The sequence below is a fragment of the Ctenopharyngodon idella genome, chromosome 23 (assembly GCF_019924925.1).
Source record: "Ctenopharyngodon idella isolate HZGC_01 chromosome 23, HZGC01, whole genome shotgun sequence".
NCBI lineage: Eukaryota > Metazoa > Chordata > Actinopteri > Cypriniformes > Xenocyprididae > Ctenopharyngodon > Ctenopharyngodon idella.
In genome coordinates this window covers 18546006-18565911 of record NC_067242.1, presented here as the reverse complement: position 1 = coordinate 18565911, position 19906 = coordinate 18546006, and the positions used below count along the sequence as shown (strand labels likewise).

General features: G+C 36.5%; 1 protein-coding gene across 1 annotated transcript in view; it reads left to right on the top strand.

Annotated features, from left to right (window-relative positions):
* Positions 1-19906, top strand: part of pip4k2aa (phosphatidylinositol-5-phosphate 4-kinase, type II, alpha a) — a 36641-nt gene that overhangs the window by 9109 nt on the left and 7626 nt on the right. Inside the window, exons 2-6 of the mRNA XM_051881899.1 lie at positions 6804-6901; positions 11819-11915; positions 16676-16828; positions 16947-17093; positions 17181-17219. Of these exons, the coding sequence (XP_051737859.1) occupies positions 6804-6901; positions 11819-11915; positions 16676-16828; positions 16947-17093; positions 17181-17219 (534 nt within the window). The remainder of the gene's footprint in view (positions 1-6803; positions 6902-11818; positions 11916-16675; positions 16829-16946; positions 17094-17180; positions 17220-19906) is intronic.

Genomic DNA, 19906 nt, shown 5'->3' with positions numbered 1-19906 from the left:
AAAGCCCTCTTCGGACAGGACTAGTTTTCTAAACGACATTAGAGTTACAATCGTTATCACTCGAGGTCTGTCATTTCATGTACCGATTTGGACGGGACTAACACCTCCATGTTTATCACAGAGATGGGAGTGTGTGTGTTCTGGATGTGGGCATTACAGAAGCTCACATGCTGTATTTACATGCATCATTTATGACGTATATATCTTTTAATCTATTATTTATTGATATCATTTTAATTTATTATTAAAACCCTATTTAAGTAAACTTCACGAGTTGTACAAGTAGGTGTTTATAATAAACCCACATGTGAGCAGCAAAATCTAGTATCTTACTCTTTCTTATTTGACACTGAAATTAAAATGGGCCGCCTTTACAATTTCTGCGATTTGGCTCTATTTGTTAGTTTTATCATTTATTCTTTCGTCGGATAGGCCATACTATTAAAATGAAATGAAAGTATACGGAAGATCGGTGCGCATACGGTAGCTCATGTAGGTCAAAAAGCTTATGAAGTGAAGAGTTCGTATAATACAATATCGACAATCACAGACATTCGCATTCAGACGGGATTAGATCTCTCAGAAGACCACTGAGTTTGCCGGAAAAACAGTAGGTAATTTGCTCTGGAATTTTTACAGAGGTTGTGTGAGGAAAAACACAGACATGGCAGATTCGGACGGGATTAAAATCTCAAAATACGTCTGTGAAACACAAATTTCTCTAACGACCCCCTGTAAAACTAGTCCCGTCCAAATAGGGCTAAAAAAACTCTGACAACAGAGCACAATAGAGATATCAGAGAAGGACGTCTATGAAGTAAATGTATCTAATTAACAGGATATTAAACAAATTAAATATTCACACTAGAGCTGCTGTGTGTGAGCTGAACAAAACACAGAGTGGAGCGTGAGTTTGTCGATCACATCCCTTTTTCACAGACATCGCTGGAAAGTTTGTAGTAGCAATAGCAAAGGAAGCAAAACAAGCTGCATGTTACTAACATTAACTGACAGAGAGAGAGCGTGCACACTTCTCTTGCTCTTGATTGCTGATCGCTTACTCAGCACACGTCATTTAAATGACAACTAAATGGTATGTACAAGTAAAAACATAAACTATTGCATGATTTATGTATAACGAGTAGTTCATTATTACAGAAAGGCATACAGTAATCACATGGCGTTTTCAATAAGTTTTCTGTGCGCAAACATCCGAAGCGCTCGCTCAGAAAGCTGCCTCTCAGACAGTGCAAATAGCCTATTAAATTGAGTTCTCTTCTTTCACTTGAATGGTCAAATTCACACAAAATTATGTCAAAATGCCCATATAGGCAAGTATCCTTGTGAAACATAGTCGGTTATGTCTTAAGTGAACATAAACAGAAAGAAAACGCGTGTGTGACAGTATGTTGGATATGTGCAGCTCTTAAAGTGACAGCAGCCTAATAAACCTACTGCTGTCTTTGTCCTCAATGTTAATCTAACAACAAAAGACAAAGAGAAAATCACTCACTGCTCTTGACTGAATAACTTTTGTACCTTTAATAATGATTAATCTATATTTATTTTATACAGTGAAGACTATGCAGCGTTATTTTACATTTGATTATTCAATTTCTGTACCTGAAATTCGTGATGTTTCACTGGTATCTAAAAATTTGAACCACTGGCCCAATCAGGCCAGTAGAAAAAAAAATCCTTATCATTGAGCTCTGCTGAAGCAGCTCTAAATATTCACTGTTAAAAATACAAAATATTGTAGAGCAATAATATGAACAGTGAAAGTAATAGTAGCGCCTACAATACATTTTAACAAGCATAATTAGGCATGAAAATAACTGACGGATATATTTATTTGTTAAGCCAAATAATTTGATTCATATTCTTTTGGTTTTTCTGGAAAAAAAGTGGTATCAGTGCATCCCTAAATTTTAGTGTTTACTTAAATTAAATTAAATTTCATTGAAAACAGAGGAACTCATTTAGAAATTATTTATCTTTCAATGTTCATTTTTCATTTTTGCCGTTAGTCCTTGTTATTCAGTCCTAGGTGTCAGATATACATGTTTCACTAAAAGGAACATATATAGTTCCTTATTTGTCCACGTGGTATACAGAGTCCTTAAACTCTGGTCTCTAGTTTGGTCTCCAAAATAGGCTGTAGCTACTGAGAGTGACTGAGAAGGCCCCCTGCTGTAGCTGACGTGGGGTCACAGAGCCGTTTTCCGCTCGCTGTTGCTTCACCATTGCCAGTAGACAGGCTTAGTCCTCTAGAAAGCACAGCTCATACCTCATCCTGCACGCACATGTTTCTGCAAGCGCCTGTTGCCTCTTAACCCCTCACAACACCGCTTAGCTTTAATTGCATTTCAAATAAACACCGCATTAATCCCATCCTGCGGGAAAAAACCACATTGGTTTTACTGTGTCACTATGCTTCTGCATTTTACATGCTATTTATAACAAAACATCGTCAGAAAAGGGTGTTTGAGACAGAGATTTTTATCCCCTCTGCTTTTGGTTAGCACTCTTTTGGTTTGCGGGTGATTTAGTGCCATGTTCCCTTGGCAGTATGTAGCGCTTGTATGTCGTCTGCAGCAACGCTCTGCTCGTAGCTCTCTTGATCTTTGATAAATAGTGTGTACAACAGCCTGGCGGAGGAGCAGTTATGTTTCTTTTGGTCAGACAGCCCATCTATTCTGTTAAAAGGATAAACGGTTTGTGTCAGCACAATCTAAAGAAAAACTAGTTTCTGTTTTAGTGATGAGTGGGCATAAACATTCTTGAAATTTGCTTCCTGTGTTCATAGTTTTGGCTTCCTCATTTGACATTTAATTTCCTTGAACACTTTTTTAAAAAATATTTATCATATTTACAATCCATAAACGAATAATTTTTGTTGTAATCTACATAATTTTAAGCCATGTCTAGCTAAATTTCCTCATACTTGGTGTTACAAATAAAAAAATTGGTGGCTTATACTTGGTGTTACAAAGCGTTGTGATTGCTCTTCCTACCTAGAGCTTCAGCACAGAGCTTCTGACCACAGAAATTAGATGAGCCTAACTCACTAAGCAGTAACCACAGCATGCATTACAGCCTCTTTACACTTGCTTGTGTCAGGAGAGAGGTGTTTTAAAGGGTTTCAAGTGACCTTGTTTAAAATGCCTGACTTCCTTTCACAATTTGCATTCTCGTAAAGGGTTTCTGTAACCCAAAGCCTGCTTGGCCCACAGGTTTCCCCTTTTTGACAGAAATGAAGGGGAAAACATATTGGAATATAGTTTGTCACTGTTATTTAAAGTTGCATGTCATGTGACACTTTGCAGGGCTAAATACCTACATAATTTAAAATGATTGATTTTAGTTTTTTGTGTTTATATATAATTTATTTAGAAAAAAATAGTAAGGCTGTCTAAATGTTAGTCAATGAGAAGATGCTTGGTTGAATAAATTTTAATTATTTGGTTAGTCGCAGAAAAAAAACTCTACAGGAATTGCCAAAGTCCCGCAGTGACAGATCATTAACACGGCCGGTCCATGCGGTAATGTGTCAGGCAGAAAATTCAAAGTGTGTGAACATTTCAAGAGGGTAAAGAATGACTACAAAAAGGCGACGTACAACCTCAAACATGACTTATCATTTAAACATAGTAGTAGCCTATTGTTAGCCACTTTACATGGCCACTCGCTCTAACGTTGACTATTTTAACAATGTCTTTACTACTTTTCTGGACCTTAAATGACGGTATTTATGTTGCTTTCAATGGGGGGTAAAAAACCTCTCGTATTTCATCAAAAATATCAAAAGAATAGATCATCAAAAGAAAACTCAGGAGATAAACTTAAATCACAACCACCTAAAGGATTAGTTCACCCAAAAATGAAAATTCATTAATTACTCACCCCCATGTCGTTCCACACCCGTAAGACCTTCGTTCATCTTCGGGACACAAATTAAGATATTTTTGATGAAATCCGAGAGGTATATGACTTATTCATAGACAGCAATGTAATGAACACATCGTTAAAACAGTCGACGTAAATGCAGTGGTTCAAGCTTAATTTAATGAAGCGACGAGAATACTTTTTGTGCGCAAAAACAAAACAAAAATAATGACTTTATTCAACAATCTCTTCTCTTCTGTCATTCTCATAAGCTGTTTATGTTCTCCCCTTTAGGTTCTACGTCAGAAAGCCGACTCATTATTGGCCGGCTCCTGCGTCAGCATCACACGGATGCGTCGTGTTGCTCACGTGATCAGCTTTAGCCAATACTGAGCCGGCATTCTGACGTAAACATGGAAGTCTTCAAGGTGCTTACCGCATCACCTGCGTAAGGATAATGACAGGGAAGAGAAGAGATTGTTGAATAAAGTCGTTATTTTTGTTTTGTTTTTGCGCACAAAAAGTATTCTCGTCGCTTTATTAAATTAAGTTTGAACCACTGCAGTCACGTCAACTGTTTTAACAATGTACCTTTCTGGACCTTGAAAGTGTTGATTATATTGCTGTCTATGGACGAGTCACATACCTCTTGGATTTCATCAAAAATATCTTAATTTGTGTTCCGAAGATGAACGAAGGTCTTATGGGTGTGGAACGACATGAGGGTGAGTAATTTATGACAGAATTTTTATTTTTGGGTGAACTAACCCTTTAACATAGACGATAACAGACAATAGAACTAGGGAAACTCAGGGCTTGTATAATCAGAACGTAATCAAAAGAGAAACAGAACAGGTGCATGGAATTAGGAACTATAAAAACTAATTAACAAATAGGGAAACTAACTAGAAACTAAGGAGAAAATGATCAGAGCAAACAGAGTAAAGACAAAACTAAAACATAACATACACGTTACATTATCTGCCATACTATGAAATTAATTATTGGCATCGATCAAGAATTTACATATCAATGCATTTTTATCATTCTTAGAAATAATTAATCCAGTGGATTAGCTATACATTAGTGATAGATAGATCTTAAATTGCAGTTTTATTATGTTACAGCAAAATATCCAAAAGGAAAGCCAAACAATTGACTGTTGGATGTGTGACATTCATGAAGAGGTTTTTCAAAATTGACATGCAGAACAAATGAGGTATAATCACATTTGCTCAGACTAGGAAAAAAGATAAGACATTCTGCCTCCTGTAGGTAGCACTGCTTACCCACAGTGCATTTGGGTCTGAGGCACCCTTCAAATCCAGAAGCCTGGCATTCAGCCAGCCAATAGGAAAGTCTCTAGAGACTTCAATGCTCTCCATTCTCCTGGAGGTCACATCACAGTGGGTCGATGCAATATCTCCTCGTCTTGGAAGACAACCTGTCTCTAGCCTTCTGTGAGCAAACTCAGTTAAATGGGTTGACTGACAGGCAGCGAGCCTCTAAATGCAACTTCTTTGACCTTTGGTTGCTTACACTGTTACTATTTTTTTTTTTTTTTTTTTTGAGAAAATGAAGAAATTAGCTGTAACTCGCTCCTTGATTAAAAGCCTTTTTCTTAGATCTATGTGAGATCATAAATGACTGGGAATGTGAGAAGATATCACAATTTGGTTGCATTTCCATGTTCTCTCATGTTTTATTTATAACTTTATTTTTATAGATGTATTTCCATTTCTAAATTATTTTATAAATAAAAATTCTACATTATTTACAGAGATGAACAATACATTGTCGACCGATATGAGGTTTTTATTTGTGTAATCTTTATCAAATCTCAAAACAAATAAATATACATTTTTCATACTGTACGTAAAGATAATTATCAACCAGAATTTTAATGTTTTTTTTTCTTCTTTTTCTTTTTGTACAGTATATATATTTATTATCTGCCAAGATTTTCAAACATAAAATCTTTGATCTCCCATGGTGCTTCGTGCCTATTTGATTGCTTATAATTATCCTGGTGCATGCATGTCCTCAAACAAACAAATATATCACAGTAATTAAAGCCTTCTGCAGTCCTCTTGAGTTTAGTTAGCGCTATTGTTATTTATTTATTTCTTAATAGAGGGAAAGAACCTATGAGTCACCAGATCTCTTTGTTGGAATGAAAACTGTCCACAGCAGTTTTAAATTCCCACTTCTCACAATGCAGCAGTTTCCGTTATTACGGTTTTATTACAAGTGTTGTTTTCACAAGAGCAAACTATGCAAAGCAGGAACTGATGACTGTTGAATGTAGCACATTGTTTCAGATCCTGAGCAGAGCAAAGCAGAGCATTGTGTCACAGAGATATCGCCCTCTGATGAGCAGAACACATCACTCACACTGATGCTTTCCTGTACCCAGCACATCTCAGCACCTTCTGTTTGTGTGCTTTGATTGGTTCAGTGTCACATGATTTATGTAAATTGCAAAAAATGTGCGGAGTGTGAACTAGTATTTTTAGTTCTGGCAGCGAGTGTTAGGATTTTGTAGCTTAGTGATAGCTGACAGACTGTTTAATCAGCTGATACTTGGCCGTTTTAATATTATCAGCATCTGCAGATAACCACACCCAGCTTTGTCGGTGGATTTCTTTTATTGAATTAAATAGTAAATATTCTGTTAAATATTTTAAATAAGGTGTTTGTTTCTTTTCAGAAGCTTTGTGCATCTCATTTTTCTATTTTAAATTGTATTATATGTATATTTTATAGGCGGCCCTACTCTCAAGATATTGGTATTGGTCATACGTTTCCATGCCCATATTGGGTAACCACTACACTTGACTCCCATTTAAAGACCCAAACCCTGAACAAGTAACCAGTAACTGATTCTCTCTCCTTCTCTTTCTCCTCCTCTCTAGATAAATGAGTTGAGCCATGTTCAGATCCCCATCATGCTTATGCCTGATGACTTCAAAGCCTACTCTAAGATTAAAGTGGACAACCACCTTTTCAACAAGTGAGTTCCTCTCAAACTTTTCACTTTTCCTCATCTCAACTGCTGTGATCCAACAGATTTGAATCTTTTAATCTTGTGATATTAGATGAGTGAATCTCTTGAAACCTGTCAAGAAAGTGTCTGAATCATAAGAAAAATTCTTAGTACTGAAATGGCATAATATATATTCACCATAAAATCAATGGATCAGTGGAATATTGCAGTATTATAAATGACTTATCCTTGCACATCATGATTTTTTCTTAATTCTCGTGCTCTTTAATTAAAAAAATGTTCCCCTCCCTTTTGCAGTGACAACCTGTCACTCACATGAGATCACACCAATAGCAAACCAAATTGATCCAATCAATAGAATGCTGCAAGGATGATTTATTTTTATAGGCCAAAACCAAGAAATGAGCAGTGTTGAGGAAAGTTACTTTTAAAAGTAATGCATTACAATATTGTGCTACTCCCTAAAAACTAATTGCACTACTTAGTTACTTTTTATGGAAAGTAATGCATTACATTACTTTTTCTCACCTGGTCTTGGCTTACTTGTGTTTTTTTTTTTTTTTTGGTTAAAAATGATCCAAAATCATTTTTTGAGCAAGTACATAATCAGCCAGTGTTCAAAACTTATCACCTTACCTTAGCCCGATTCACAACAATAAGCTTGTGATAATGTTTTATAATAAAACCGGTTCTGGTGGGTTTCCGTGGGAATTTCGAGCATGCCGCCATTCATCTTTGCGTCATTACGTCACATCTGTAAACCGAAAGAACGAGTCCCAGCTAGTAGGCTATATGTGAGGACGTAGCGGATCATTTATAAGCGTTTTCTCACAGCAGCTGGAATAATTACACTTATCAATTTGATGGCGGATTGTAATCCAGAAAGGTCCAAATGACAATCATCAGTGACAACTGGAGATTCACCCGTAGTCAAAAGCAAAAGACTTCAGACTGCGGAGTGGCTACAGAAATTGAAATCTACAGGTAAAGCTAATACACACTAAATACACATAGTCATACAATGCTGATGTTGTTAACATTAACAATTTGACAAAAAAAGTTTAACAATAATAATAATTTGCACGGTTTGGCGTAACCGAACTAGGCGATTGTTAGATGTAATCACCATTGGCAGTGCGATTTATTGTAATGCTTTTTTCTCAGTTGGTCAGATCAAAAGTGGCAGACATGTTACTTACTTGTTCAGATGACCTTTTCTGGTGAAAATTCTTATTTTGGTCGTACTTCCAAGACGTAGAATCTGTGATTCTGAAGTACAGTATCACCAATGTGGTGACTGACAGCAAACATCAGATTCCTCTGCGCTGAGGAGGTGTGCTGATGCACAACCCACGAAAAGATAATAATTCCGCAAATTAGGGATGCCCCGATCCGATACTCAGATCGGGTATCGGCTCCGATACTGCCATTTTTGGATCGGGTATCGGCCGAATGGGACCAATCCAAATTCGATATTGTGTGTGTACTATTCTGTGTTATTGTTAAGCCCCACAAAAGGCACAAAAGCATTAAAAAGCACCATAACGTTTCCGTGCACTATATTCCAAGTGTTCTGAAGCCATTTCATAGTTTAATTTGAGGTACAGATAAATATTTAAGTCATTAAATTAAAGTTCACGTAAATGCCTCCCTCCGCTGCGGCTGTCAGTCATTCTCAATAGGTTGTTTGCACATGACGTCATTGCTGCAGCGCGAAATGCGGCTGGAGGGCAAGGATTGATTTTTCTATATAGGAATCCTATCACAAACTCAAAATTCCTATGTTTTGCATTGTTTATGGTTGCTCAAATCTATCAAACCGAGAAACCACAATGAGCTTTTATCGTTTATGTAACTTATATCGTTTTTTTAACTTTTAATGTTGTCACCTTTTATAGCGTTTTGCATCTGCTGATACTGAAATGAATATGGATAACGTTACCTGCTTACCTTTTTTGTTTTTGACTTGGTTAAATATTCACATTCTTCATGGTATCATTTGCAGAGAAGAGAAGATATTTTATCCCATTGCATGATCATTTGGTGTTTTCACTTCAGTTTTGTAGAATTCCGTTCACAATGTTGATGTGGTTATTGTGAAAACAGTGTCACGTGCTGCTGCTTCAGCCATCATATGGTAGAAAATGTCCAAATAAAAAAATTTGTTCAACAAGCTGACAAGTCACTCCATTTCTTTGTTGGAAGGGTGTAAATGTAACTGTAGTTTTAATGTTTTCTTTGTAAATATTCACCACAAAGGAGAATCGGATGGGCATTCAGTGGACAGACACCCTTTTTTACAGTCTATGACAGACACCGGCACACTGTATTTTTATTTTATTTTTTGCATTTATTTCAACACACGACAACCAAAATCAAACCCGTAGAAGCTTGTGAACAGTTTTGAAGTGGCTGCGTGCAAGTTATGCTCATTCACAAGCCGAGTGAGAGTCATACTCGCAAATGTAATGTTAATTTTTAAACCAAACAAAATACAACACTTTCAAAAACACTCAGCTATGTGATTTATTTTATTGAGTGATAGGGAGTGGGTTCAATCAGTGACATTATTAGATTTGCTTTACGGCGTCTCCCCGTCACCTCCTCAACCTGCTTCCCTTAGTGTGTTTTTAGACGTAGAAAAGGCGAAAATTGTATTACACCGTCCAGTTTTTTCCCTGAACGATGATATGAGCCCCTGTTGCAATTCTCGATTCAGCATAAATGACCTACAATGGCGACATTTTTCACAATCACGACAGAAAATCAAAAATACTGCCCTAACTTCACTATCAGAAAGACAGCACGATATAAACAAACCATACTAGAACTAAACGCGGCGTGACGGCAGCTTCACATTCTCTATATCTACCTCCTCGATGGCAGACAAGTCTTTCAATTCAGTAGATAAATCGCTCCTCTTCATAACACAAGGTTTATGTCCAAAATATGTTGTAATTTTCTGTTTATACCTTTCTAAACCAGCACAGTACGGACTTTTCTCCATCTCTTCCATTCTAATTTTCACTGCTTGCCCTCCACATCAATTTCGCACGTCACCAGAACCACGTGATTGCAAACAACCTATTCAGCATTCAAACTGCGTGTCGCATTCGGTTACGACAGTCAACACAATGAAACTCTCTCTAAGATGATTCAAAGTTTCTATTATTATACTTCATCTGTAGACAAAGATACCAGTAATACAATACGCATCAATATATCTTCACTTTGTGCTTTGAACTTTTCAATGCGAAGCGCTGCCGCTGCGTGCTGTGGCTCCATGATGCTTCAAGCACATCATTCTGCACACGGGATGCGAATAAGCGCTTTGTGCCGCTCTGTATGGGAGCCGTTCATATTATAATACTTTTGCGCAATGAAAGATTGTTAATAGCATTTTTTGTTCTGTCCTATCTATCATATGTTGCTACCTCATTTAAAAAAAACAAACTCCGCTATAAATTTAAAAGAAATGTCTTTTAATTTTATAGTATATATTTATATATAAATATATTTAGTTTATGTCATGTATGACTCAAACATTCATGAAAAACAAGTCATGAGTCATGGATGAAGGAGTCAGCTGGACTCCTGTTTATTTTGAATGTCTACCAAGCTAGTGAAGCTATTGGTTTATTTACAGTTGTTGCACTGATGCACAATTATTTAATAAATAATTAACTACGTTTGTGTCTGTTTGTTATTTTGTTTTACAAAGTTAGGAAAGTAATGTTTAAGTCAAGCCTGATGCCTTGCACAAAAGAATCATCCCAGTTTCTTCCACACAGTTAGGCATACAGTTTATTAGGTAATTTAGCACTTTTTTTTATTATTACTTGAATATTGGTTCGGTATCGGCTGATACTGAATCCCAGGTATCGGAAGCGAAAAAATCTATGTGTTATTAAACATGTTTAATTATTGCAGATTTGCGTAATATTCTGAGTGTGCATTTCACAGTCTTCATGCATTCGTTTATTCATTCTGCTTTTTCAAGTGAGATGAGTAAATGCATGTTCACATTTAGTCTAGAACTACAATAACCATCATGTTTACACAACACACACAACACCTTTGCACTTCCTCACGATTCTCTCAACATGGGGACAGAAGAGCTGTCAGACAATAAATAAGAAAGCGAAGTAACTTGCATTACTTGTTTGAAAAAGTAACTCAGATATTTTGTTGTAAATGTAAAAGTAATGCTTTACTAGTTACTCGGAAAAAGTCATTTGTTTACGTAACTTGTGTTATTTGTAATGCGTTACCCCTAACACTGGAAATGAGTTTGCATTTTAACACTTCTGGTTCCATGGTTCACAAGTCAATGGGTTTTTTTGAATGTGGTTTTGGTTAAAAGCCTGAAATAAAGTCTGTGGTGAACACAAGCTCAAGATATTTTCACATTTTATTCTATGGCATAAAATACACCAGTAATACTTCTCTCATGATTTTATCAAAGCTTTTACTTGTTTAGAAAAAGGCGGTTGCTAACAAGTTGCTAAATGACGTGAGCTCCAAGCTTAGCTTTTTATTTCTGGCAATTGTATTTAGGCTTCAAAATTCATAAAAGTTGTGTTCATTTGTGAAAATGATCTGGATGGACAAAACGTGAAAGTACCATGAACTTTTGTTAATCACAGTGGTTATTTTTTGCGACAATTCAAAAGTCTATGGAAAAATTCTATTGGGTTTTTGTCGAGGGAACCAGTGTGATGCTAACTTCTGGGTTTGCCTACAAAAATATGTCATCACTGCAGCACTCAATTGCCGATGTACAAAATCTCCCTGCATTGTTTTTCTCGTTCGAGAAACCGTTTCACTCATATTCATCACAGTAGAGAAGACTATTGTAACTTCAACTCTAGAGATGTTTCTTTGGTGAATTCACTTTTATCTCTTTGCTTCTTTGCTTTTCAGAGAGAATATGCCAAGCCATTTTAAGTTCAAGGAGTATTGCCCTCTTGTTTTTCGTAATTTGAGAGAGAGGTTCAGCATCGATGACCAGGACTTCCAGGTAAGCTTTGTGAAAGAGAGAGAAATGATCCAAGGTGTCATGTTCAGTGTCTTAAAACCACAGCATACTGTAGTTGAACAACACAGAACACCAGTGTACTCACTACTAAACAATGCCAAATAGATTCAGTTCTGCGTGAGAAAGGCCCATGATTACCAAGAGGCAATTTAGTCATTAACCACTCAATTTGCTGTCGTAATGAAGACCATTATTCCCCGTAATAACACAGTAATGTCAGAGCTGTCCTTGCATCCTCCAGACTCCCACGTACAAATGTTCTTAATCATATCCCTTTCCCCATATCTTTTTCATAGAAGAAAATACCTTTTTTAGCAAGAATAGGCGCAATCAGTCTGCATTAGGCAGAAAGGCTTTTCTCAACATTTCTAATTTTGGCTAATGAGGAAGATATGCCTTTGTGTTTCACTGTAATCAGTCAGAGCTCAAGGTCTTGGTTAGAGCTCCCTGTCTGCTTGTGTGGGTTTAAAAGGTATTACATTATGACTGTAACCCTGACACATACACAAAAACATCAGCTTCCCAGAATGTGCTGCTTATTTTATGGTCTTGATTAGAGATGTTCAGTACGAGCTGTTTACTGGAGTCTAGGCTTCCTATGTTATACATCAGAGAAGAATGAAACCTTTATTGCACTAAGACAAGCACAAAATTTTGAAAATTTAGAAGTGTGTACAACTACATATTTTTGAAATCAACTAGTCAATTTTAAGGAATCCCTATATCAGTGGTTCACAACCAGGGGGCCGATGTTGACTATGAGGGGCAAACTTCCAAAGGGGCCTCAAGATGAGTTAAAATGAATTAAAACAAGACAAAACAAATGTTGAAATAAGCCAAAACCACTACAAATCAAGATATTTTTTTGTTTCATTCCTGCCTTTGACAACTGTTGCTTGAAAAACCTGGATATATGAGGTAGCGTCATTTTAAAAATGTATTTTCTAGCTCTGACAAAGTCACGTAAATGAATAAAATCCATGAACATTTAACTGTTACCCCCCTTTTTGAGCATAGACATGAAAATGCATACTTAAATCATTGTAATTCAAGAATGCTTTGGAATATAGACCTAAGTTTTAAAGTTTTACACTCAGCAGATTGTTGCTGAAGCACTTCAACAAATGAAAGTATGAAAAAGTTATAGAAGTTTAAATTTACTGTAAATCAAATGTACTGTACTAAAAAAATGAGTTATTTATAAAAGTTTTTTTATACTCTAAAATTAATATAAAATCAAAGCCATATGTCTAACCAAGCTGTGTTTCAAATTTGAAGTTGATATCACAAAAATTGAAGTTCCCATGATATTTTATTATACTAAAAATAGCCACCGGGTTTCACCCACATTCCATTGAAATATTTTTTGACGCATTCTCCTGTAACAAATTAATACATTTCTGTCCAAATATCACTTCTATCACAAAACAGACGTCAAATATGCAAGCTTGAGATTCAGACTTTTTCAACAATATGTGTTTTGTCAAGATTAGAGAAGTTTTGACTATAAAGTAGTTAAAATAAATTTTGTAACATGAAACATGACAACGGCAAGTAGGGGGAGGAGCCCACTAAAAGGATTTAAAGCATGATACCTATATTATGATGATTACTAAAATATGATACAAAAAAAAGGCAATAAATAAAAACACAGCGAAGCGTCCCGCTAGTGGGACGATGACAATTAAGGGGCTAATTTCTAGTTACACCAATCACTAAAATATTTTTATGGGTAGAAATTGTGAGTACAAAATATTTTTCAAAATCATTATCCAGTAAATCAAGAACTACTGGAAGAGTCATGGGGCCTTGGAATATTATTGTGGACAGTGTGGGATCTTGGAGTCAAAAAGTTTGAGAACCACTGCCCTATATAATTAGGCTAGTTTAGGACAGCTTTTCATGTCGGTCATAAGTGGGCGGTACTTGGGACCAGACGTTATGCCGCAAGTCAAAAGTCTGGCTATGCGAAACTACCTGCATGATAACAGCTGTTTTGTAATACAGATCTAGCATAATCCCGTTAATTTTCCTAGTGGTGTGGTTTTTTTTCAGTCCACCCTGTGTCCTCTGACAGCTACCTGCCTCATCATTACTATTTTCAGCCCATCTGTTCACATGCTTCCCTGCGGAACGAGCCGTCAGCTGAACAGCTACAGGCCCTAACCTGCATGACTCAGCCTGGGAAGCCTTTTGAAATCTCATATCCTGCTTTTGGTTTTGTGTTTAATGAGTAAACTTGATGAATATGTTTAGGAAATGAGGATGAGGAAATCTAAGTACATAGATTTGAGGAACAGAGACGCAGTGATGCACAAAGACAGAGGGAGGCGACAGAGATATGTGTGGGTGTGTTACGTGTTTGAGGTAGCAGACCTTGGAAATGTACATAGAGCTGCTCTGTGCAGCTGTGTCCGACACTCACCTTCACTGAGTAGAGACCCTCCAGCCTTTTCATGTGCATCATATGTCTACGATTAGCTTTTTGAGCTTTTTTTCCGAAACTGGGACAGACACAAGGGCAGTTGGAAATTGCTGTCTGCATCTAAGTGGTCATGTGTTGGTGGGCAGGGCGATTACATTAAATGATCTGCATACAAAATTTTGTTATCAGAAATTCACATACCCTTTTTCCACAAGAGCCAGTGCTCAGTGGTGAGTTCTGTGAACCTCTTTCAGAACTTCAGATATTTCGACATGACATAACTGACTGTTACTACTTAAACTGCCTACAAACAAACATGCAGCAATCAGCATCACAGTCTTATTTTTTTCTGTGCTTACTCTTATTTTTGAGTATTTCTTGTTAAAAAAAAAAAAAAAAAAATCAAAGAAATGAATACATTTATTCAGCAAGGATGCATTTAAATTCCTCAAAAGTGACAGTAAAGACTTTCACATTGTTAGAAAAAATATCTATTTCAAATACTATAAATGCTGTTCTTTTGAACTTTCTATTCATTGAAGAATCCTGGAAAAAATAGTATGGTTTCCACAAAAATATTAAGCAGCACAACAGGATTCAACATTATAGTAATAAAAAATGTTTCTTGAGTACTAAATCAGCATATTATAATGTTTTCTGAAGGATCATGTGACACTGAAGACTGGAGTAATGATGCTGAAAATTTAGCTTTGCCATCACAGGAATAAATTAGTAGAAAACTGTAGTTTCAAATTGTAATAATAGTTCACAATATTACTGTTTTCACTGTGTTTTTAATAAAATAGATGCAGCCTCGGTGAGGAGAAGAGACTTCTTTCAAAAATATTAATCTTACTGACCCTGAACTTTAATGGTCCTTATTTGTATGTAAAATCGTATTTCAGATTGAATATATAGTGAAAATGTTGTCTATCAACTGAATGAAGGAATCACACTGTGACACTAATGCGCACGGCGCAATTGCACTTAGGGCGTGTCCGAATCCACTTTTTCTAGTTTAACAACGGGGAAAAATGGTCGCCGCACCCGGCGCATGGTCTAAAAGGGTTGTCCCTATTCTCTTACTGAGTAATGGGTGTGTTTTAGGCATAACGTGCAATAAACCAATCAGTCTCATCTCCCATTCCCTTTAAAAGCCAGTTGCGCTCGCACCATGGCAGATTCGCTATTTAGATGGTGGAAAAACTGAACACTTCTCTAGCGAGGAAACGGAACTGCTCGTGCGTGAGGTTAAAGCTATCTACGGGACAAGCCGGATTCCATTAAAGCATTTTTATCTTTATTCACACAATAATAATCTTTTACATTGTAATCCTTTTATTTTAAATATTTTGCATGTTTGTATGCTGCTGCGCTTCCCTGTGTGTGTAATAAGCAGAGTGCATGTGCGTTGTGCACCCGCATATAGGCACATATTACTAACGCGCTCTTTAAATAACAAAACAAATATTGCGCCATTGACTTGAGACCAGGTTTCAGTTGGTCAATGGCGCAGTCTATTTCAGTTTCCTCAAAATAGCAATGCGCCAACAATGCACCTGAACACACCTCGTTTTGAGACCAACACGCCCAAGGGCGCACAAATGGGCGCAAATGCATTCGCTATTTAAACAACTTGGCACAGGATGTAAAAATGATAACTGCGTCCAGCTGAAATTGGCAAAAAACACTTGTTGCGCCTGGCGCCGCATTGGGCCAGGCGTATAATAGGGCTCTTAGTATTGATAGGTTAATTAATAGCAATTATTTATTTTTGTTGCATCTGTGTAGCCAGTTGTTTTTGCTTTGAAAACTTTTATGGTAATTACATTATCTTGTTTTCTGGACATTGACATTAGTGGTTGGTTCCTGGATCGAAACCAGCAGGTGTGTGCTGTAGATTGTGTACTGTTTTTCTGACTCAGAACTGTAGTGCGTAACAGGGCCAGATTGGGTTGAAAAGGGGAAAACTACTGCTTTTTAGATTGACAACTTTATGGTGTTAATCCATTGCTAATAAACATTGGTGGTTGCCAAGATGTGCTTAAAGAAAATGCGTAAATATATGCGAAGTTGAACAGATGCTAGTTAGAGACGGTAAGAGAAATTAGAACAAAAACAACCATCTGTTTCAACTTTTCTTCTTTAAATTACCATTCACTTCTAATTCAGTGTGATGATGTTGAGATCTCACTTCCGTGTATAAATGAGTGCAAGACCTGTAAATGAAAGTGTTAAAAAAGTCTCTCAGTCACATCCATCTTTGCGTTTATTATGTATGACAAGACATCTTCCTCTTTCCTATGTATGTTGGCAGAACTCTTTGACCCGTAGCGCGCCCCTCGTCAGTGAAGCTCAGGGTCGTAGTGGTGCTCGCTTCCACACCTCCTACGACAAGAGGTACGTCATCAAGACCATAAGCAGCGAGGACGTGGCTGAGATGCACAACATCCTCAAGAAGTACCACCAGGTGTGAACACAAATGCTCACACATTCCCCATACAAGCTCTATGTTTTACCAATAACTTTTAAATAAACATGCACATTTATCATGAGTAAGATGGTTATAAGGTTTTTTCTCACTGCAGTATATTGTGGAATGTCATGGTACCACACTGCTGCCACAGTTCCTAGGCATGTACCGCCTCACTGTAGACGGAGACGAGACTTATATGATAGTCACACGCAACGTGTTCAGCCACCGGTTGTCTGTGTATAAGAAATATGACCTGAAGGTAAGGATTATGAAATATGAGTGGCAAAGTCAAACGAGATGACGATTATGTTATGGTTTGACATGTTTAAATTTTTCTTCTCTGTAGGGATCTACCGTTGCCAGAGAGGCAAGTGACAAAGAAAAGGTCAGTTTCACCCTCAAACTAAATTCTGATGGGAATATATTGCTTTCCTATGTCAGTCAAGAGTAGTTTTCTGTGTTTGAAGTACGTATATTGTATGTCAAGTCTCTTTGCTTGTGTGTTTGTTAAAAATGGTTCATTCTGTAGTGGCTAATTATTTGTCACTTCGAGCACCTTAATTTACTTCGAAGCAGAGAGTGAGTGTGAGAGTGAGGCGTGCTGATTTTAGAGCGTCTGTGTGATTATCGGGTGCGCAGATGTAGATACATCCTATACTTAGTGTGTCAAGGTGAAGCAAAGTCCATAGTGCTTTTTTAAGCTATGGAGATTAAACCAAGAGGCTGTAAGCTGCAGTAGCATCAACACTGTGGCTGTAAATAAAAAGATTTAATGACAGGCTGTTTGCCTGTTAGTCATCAGAAAGTACTAGAACTTAAAGAAGATACAGTATATGTTAACAGTTAGCCACTTATCCTTGTAATTCCATGTGTCTGTGTATTATTTGGTATTATTAGCCCAAAGTCCCTATTGTCTGTCATTCATAGTGCATTTTACACATTTAGTGTTATAAGATTAAAAGTAAAACACACGCATAAACAGTACATGGCAAATGTCTTAGGCACGTTTGTATTTTCACCAAAAAAAAAAAAAAAAGGTTTTAAGCCAGTTATTTATATATTTTGCTGTAGTGTGTCAGTAGGAAATATCAGTTTACATTTCCAAGCATTCCTTTTGCAAATTATTGTAATAATCCAGTGAGATTTTTGTATGCACAAGGAGTCTGACAACAGCCGGTATGCTCCACACAGAGATCTGATCTCACCATCATTGAGTCTGTCTGTGATTACATGAAGAATCAGAAAAAACTGAGACAGACTAAATCCAGAAGAACTGTGGCAACGTCTCCAAGACGTTTACTACCTGTAAAACTACCTGAAAAACTATGTGCAAGTGTACCTAGGGAAAAAGCTGTTTTAAATGCAAAGGGTGCAAATATTGATTTGATTTAGTTAAAAGAGCTTAATTGTTAAATAAAATCTATTTATGACATTATTTTTGAAAGCATCCTCACTTTACAACATTTTTACAGAAATGCCTAAAACTTTTCACAGTATTGTAGCTTTGCAGGTAGATTTCTTCAAGTGTCTTAGAAACATTGTCACAGTTTTTCTGAATTTAGTCTGTCTCAGTTTTTTCTGTTTCTTCATGTAATCCCAGATATACTTGATGATGATGAGATCAGATATCCATGTGGAGCATACCGGCTGTTGTCAGATTTCTTGTACATATAAAATTCTCACTGGATTATTCCAATTAATGGCAAAAGGAATGTTTGGAAATCTAAACTGACACTTCCTACTGACACACTGCAACAAAAGATATAAATAACTGGCTTAAACTTTTTTCTTTTTTTTTTCTTTTTCTTTTTTTTTTTTTTGGTGAAAATACTAACATGCCTAAGACTTTTTCACAGTACTGTATATACCCTAGGCACAGAGGCCTGTGAGTTGAACAACAGATGGCCCATTGGTGGTCTGAGGGGTGTGAGGTTATCTGACTCCTATTTTAATCCTTTTATTCTGTCACAGGGCCATAGACCCTAATCCCTAGCATATCCCTGGACACTTTCTATGGTGTGTAAAGCCATAAAACGCAGTTTTAGAGGAGGATAAAAGTGAGGATTCTAATGTATTCTTCAATCACAGCTGCATACAGAAAATGTTTCACCAACTCTGAGCAGCACTCAAGATTTTTTAGGAACAATTTTTAAAATGATTTAATTTTTAATAGACAAGTTCAAAGATTAAATAAAAATGTACCTGAAGCAAAATAGCTTCAGAAAATATCTTGGTAGCACTTTACAATAAGGTTCATTAGTTAATGTATTAACTAACATGAACTAACCATGAGCAAAACATTTGTTACTGTATTTACTAATCTTCATTAAAGCTAGTTAATGAAAATACAGTTGTTCATTGTTTGTTCATGTTATTTCACAGTGCATTAACTAATGTTAACAAGATTTTAATAATGTATTAGTAAATGCTGAAATTAACATTAACAAAGATGAATAAATGCTGTAGAAGTGCAGTTCATTTTTAGTTCATGTTAACTAATGTAGTTAACTAATGTTAACTAATGAACCTTATTGTAAAGTGTTACCAATATCTTTATTGTTCTTACATATAACAAATTATATAAATGGAATTCTAATATATTCTATTAATATATATTCTGAAAACTAGTCTTATCATTTGCATCTCAAGTCAGTTATCTTGCTATTAAAATGTTTAGGTATTTACATTGGAAAACTAGACCAAAATGCTGATTAAGGAAATAATTTTTTTGTAGTCTGTTTCTCATCTGCCACATGGATTAGGCATACAGTACTTTCCTATTTATTCTCGACTCTTTGAATAAATGCTGAACCTGCTGCTGTTCTGTTACAGGCCAAAGGCAGCTTTACACACATGACTGTTGAAACTGTGCCAATTTAAGGTCACTTCTTAACAGGGATACTGACCATCGCTGTCAGCCCTGTGTCCCACATATGTAGGATATAAGGCTTCACCCCCTTCTCAGAGAACTCACTGTTTTAGCAACTATTAAGCTGCTTGTTGCCTGGCCAAGTCATGAAAAGGAGTAGTAAGAAAGGTTCATTTTCTTCACACACTCTGTTTTCTGAGAAC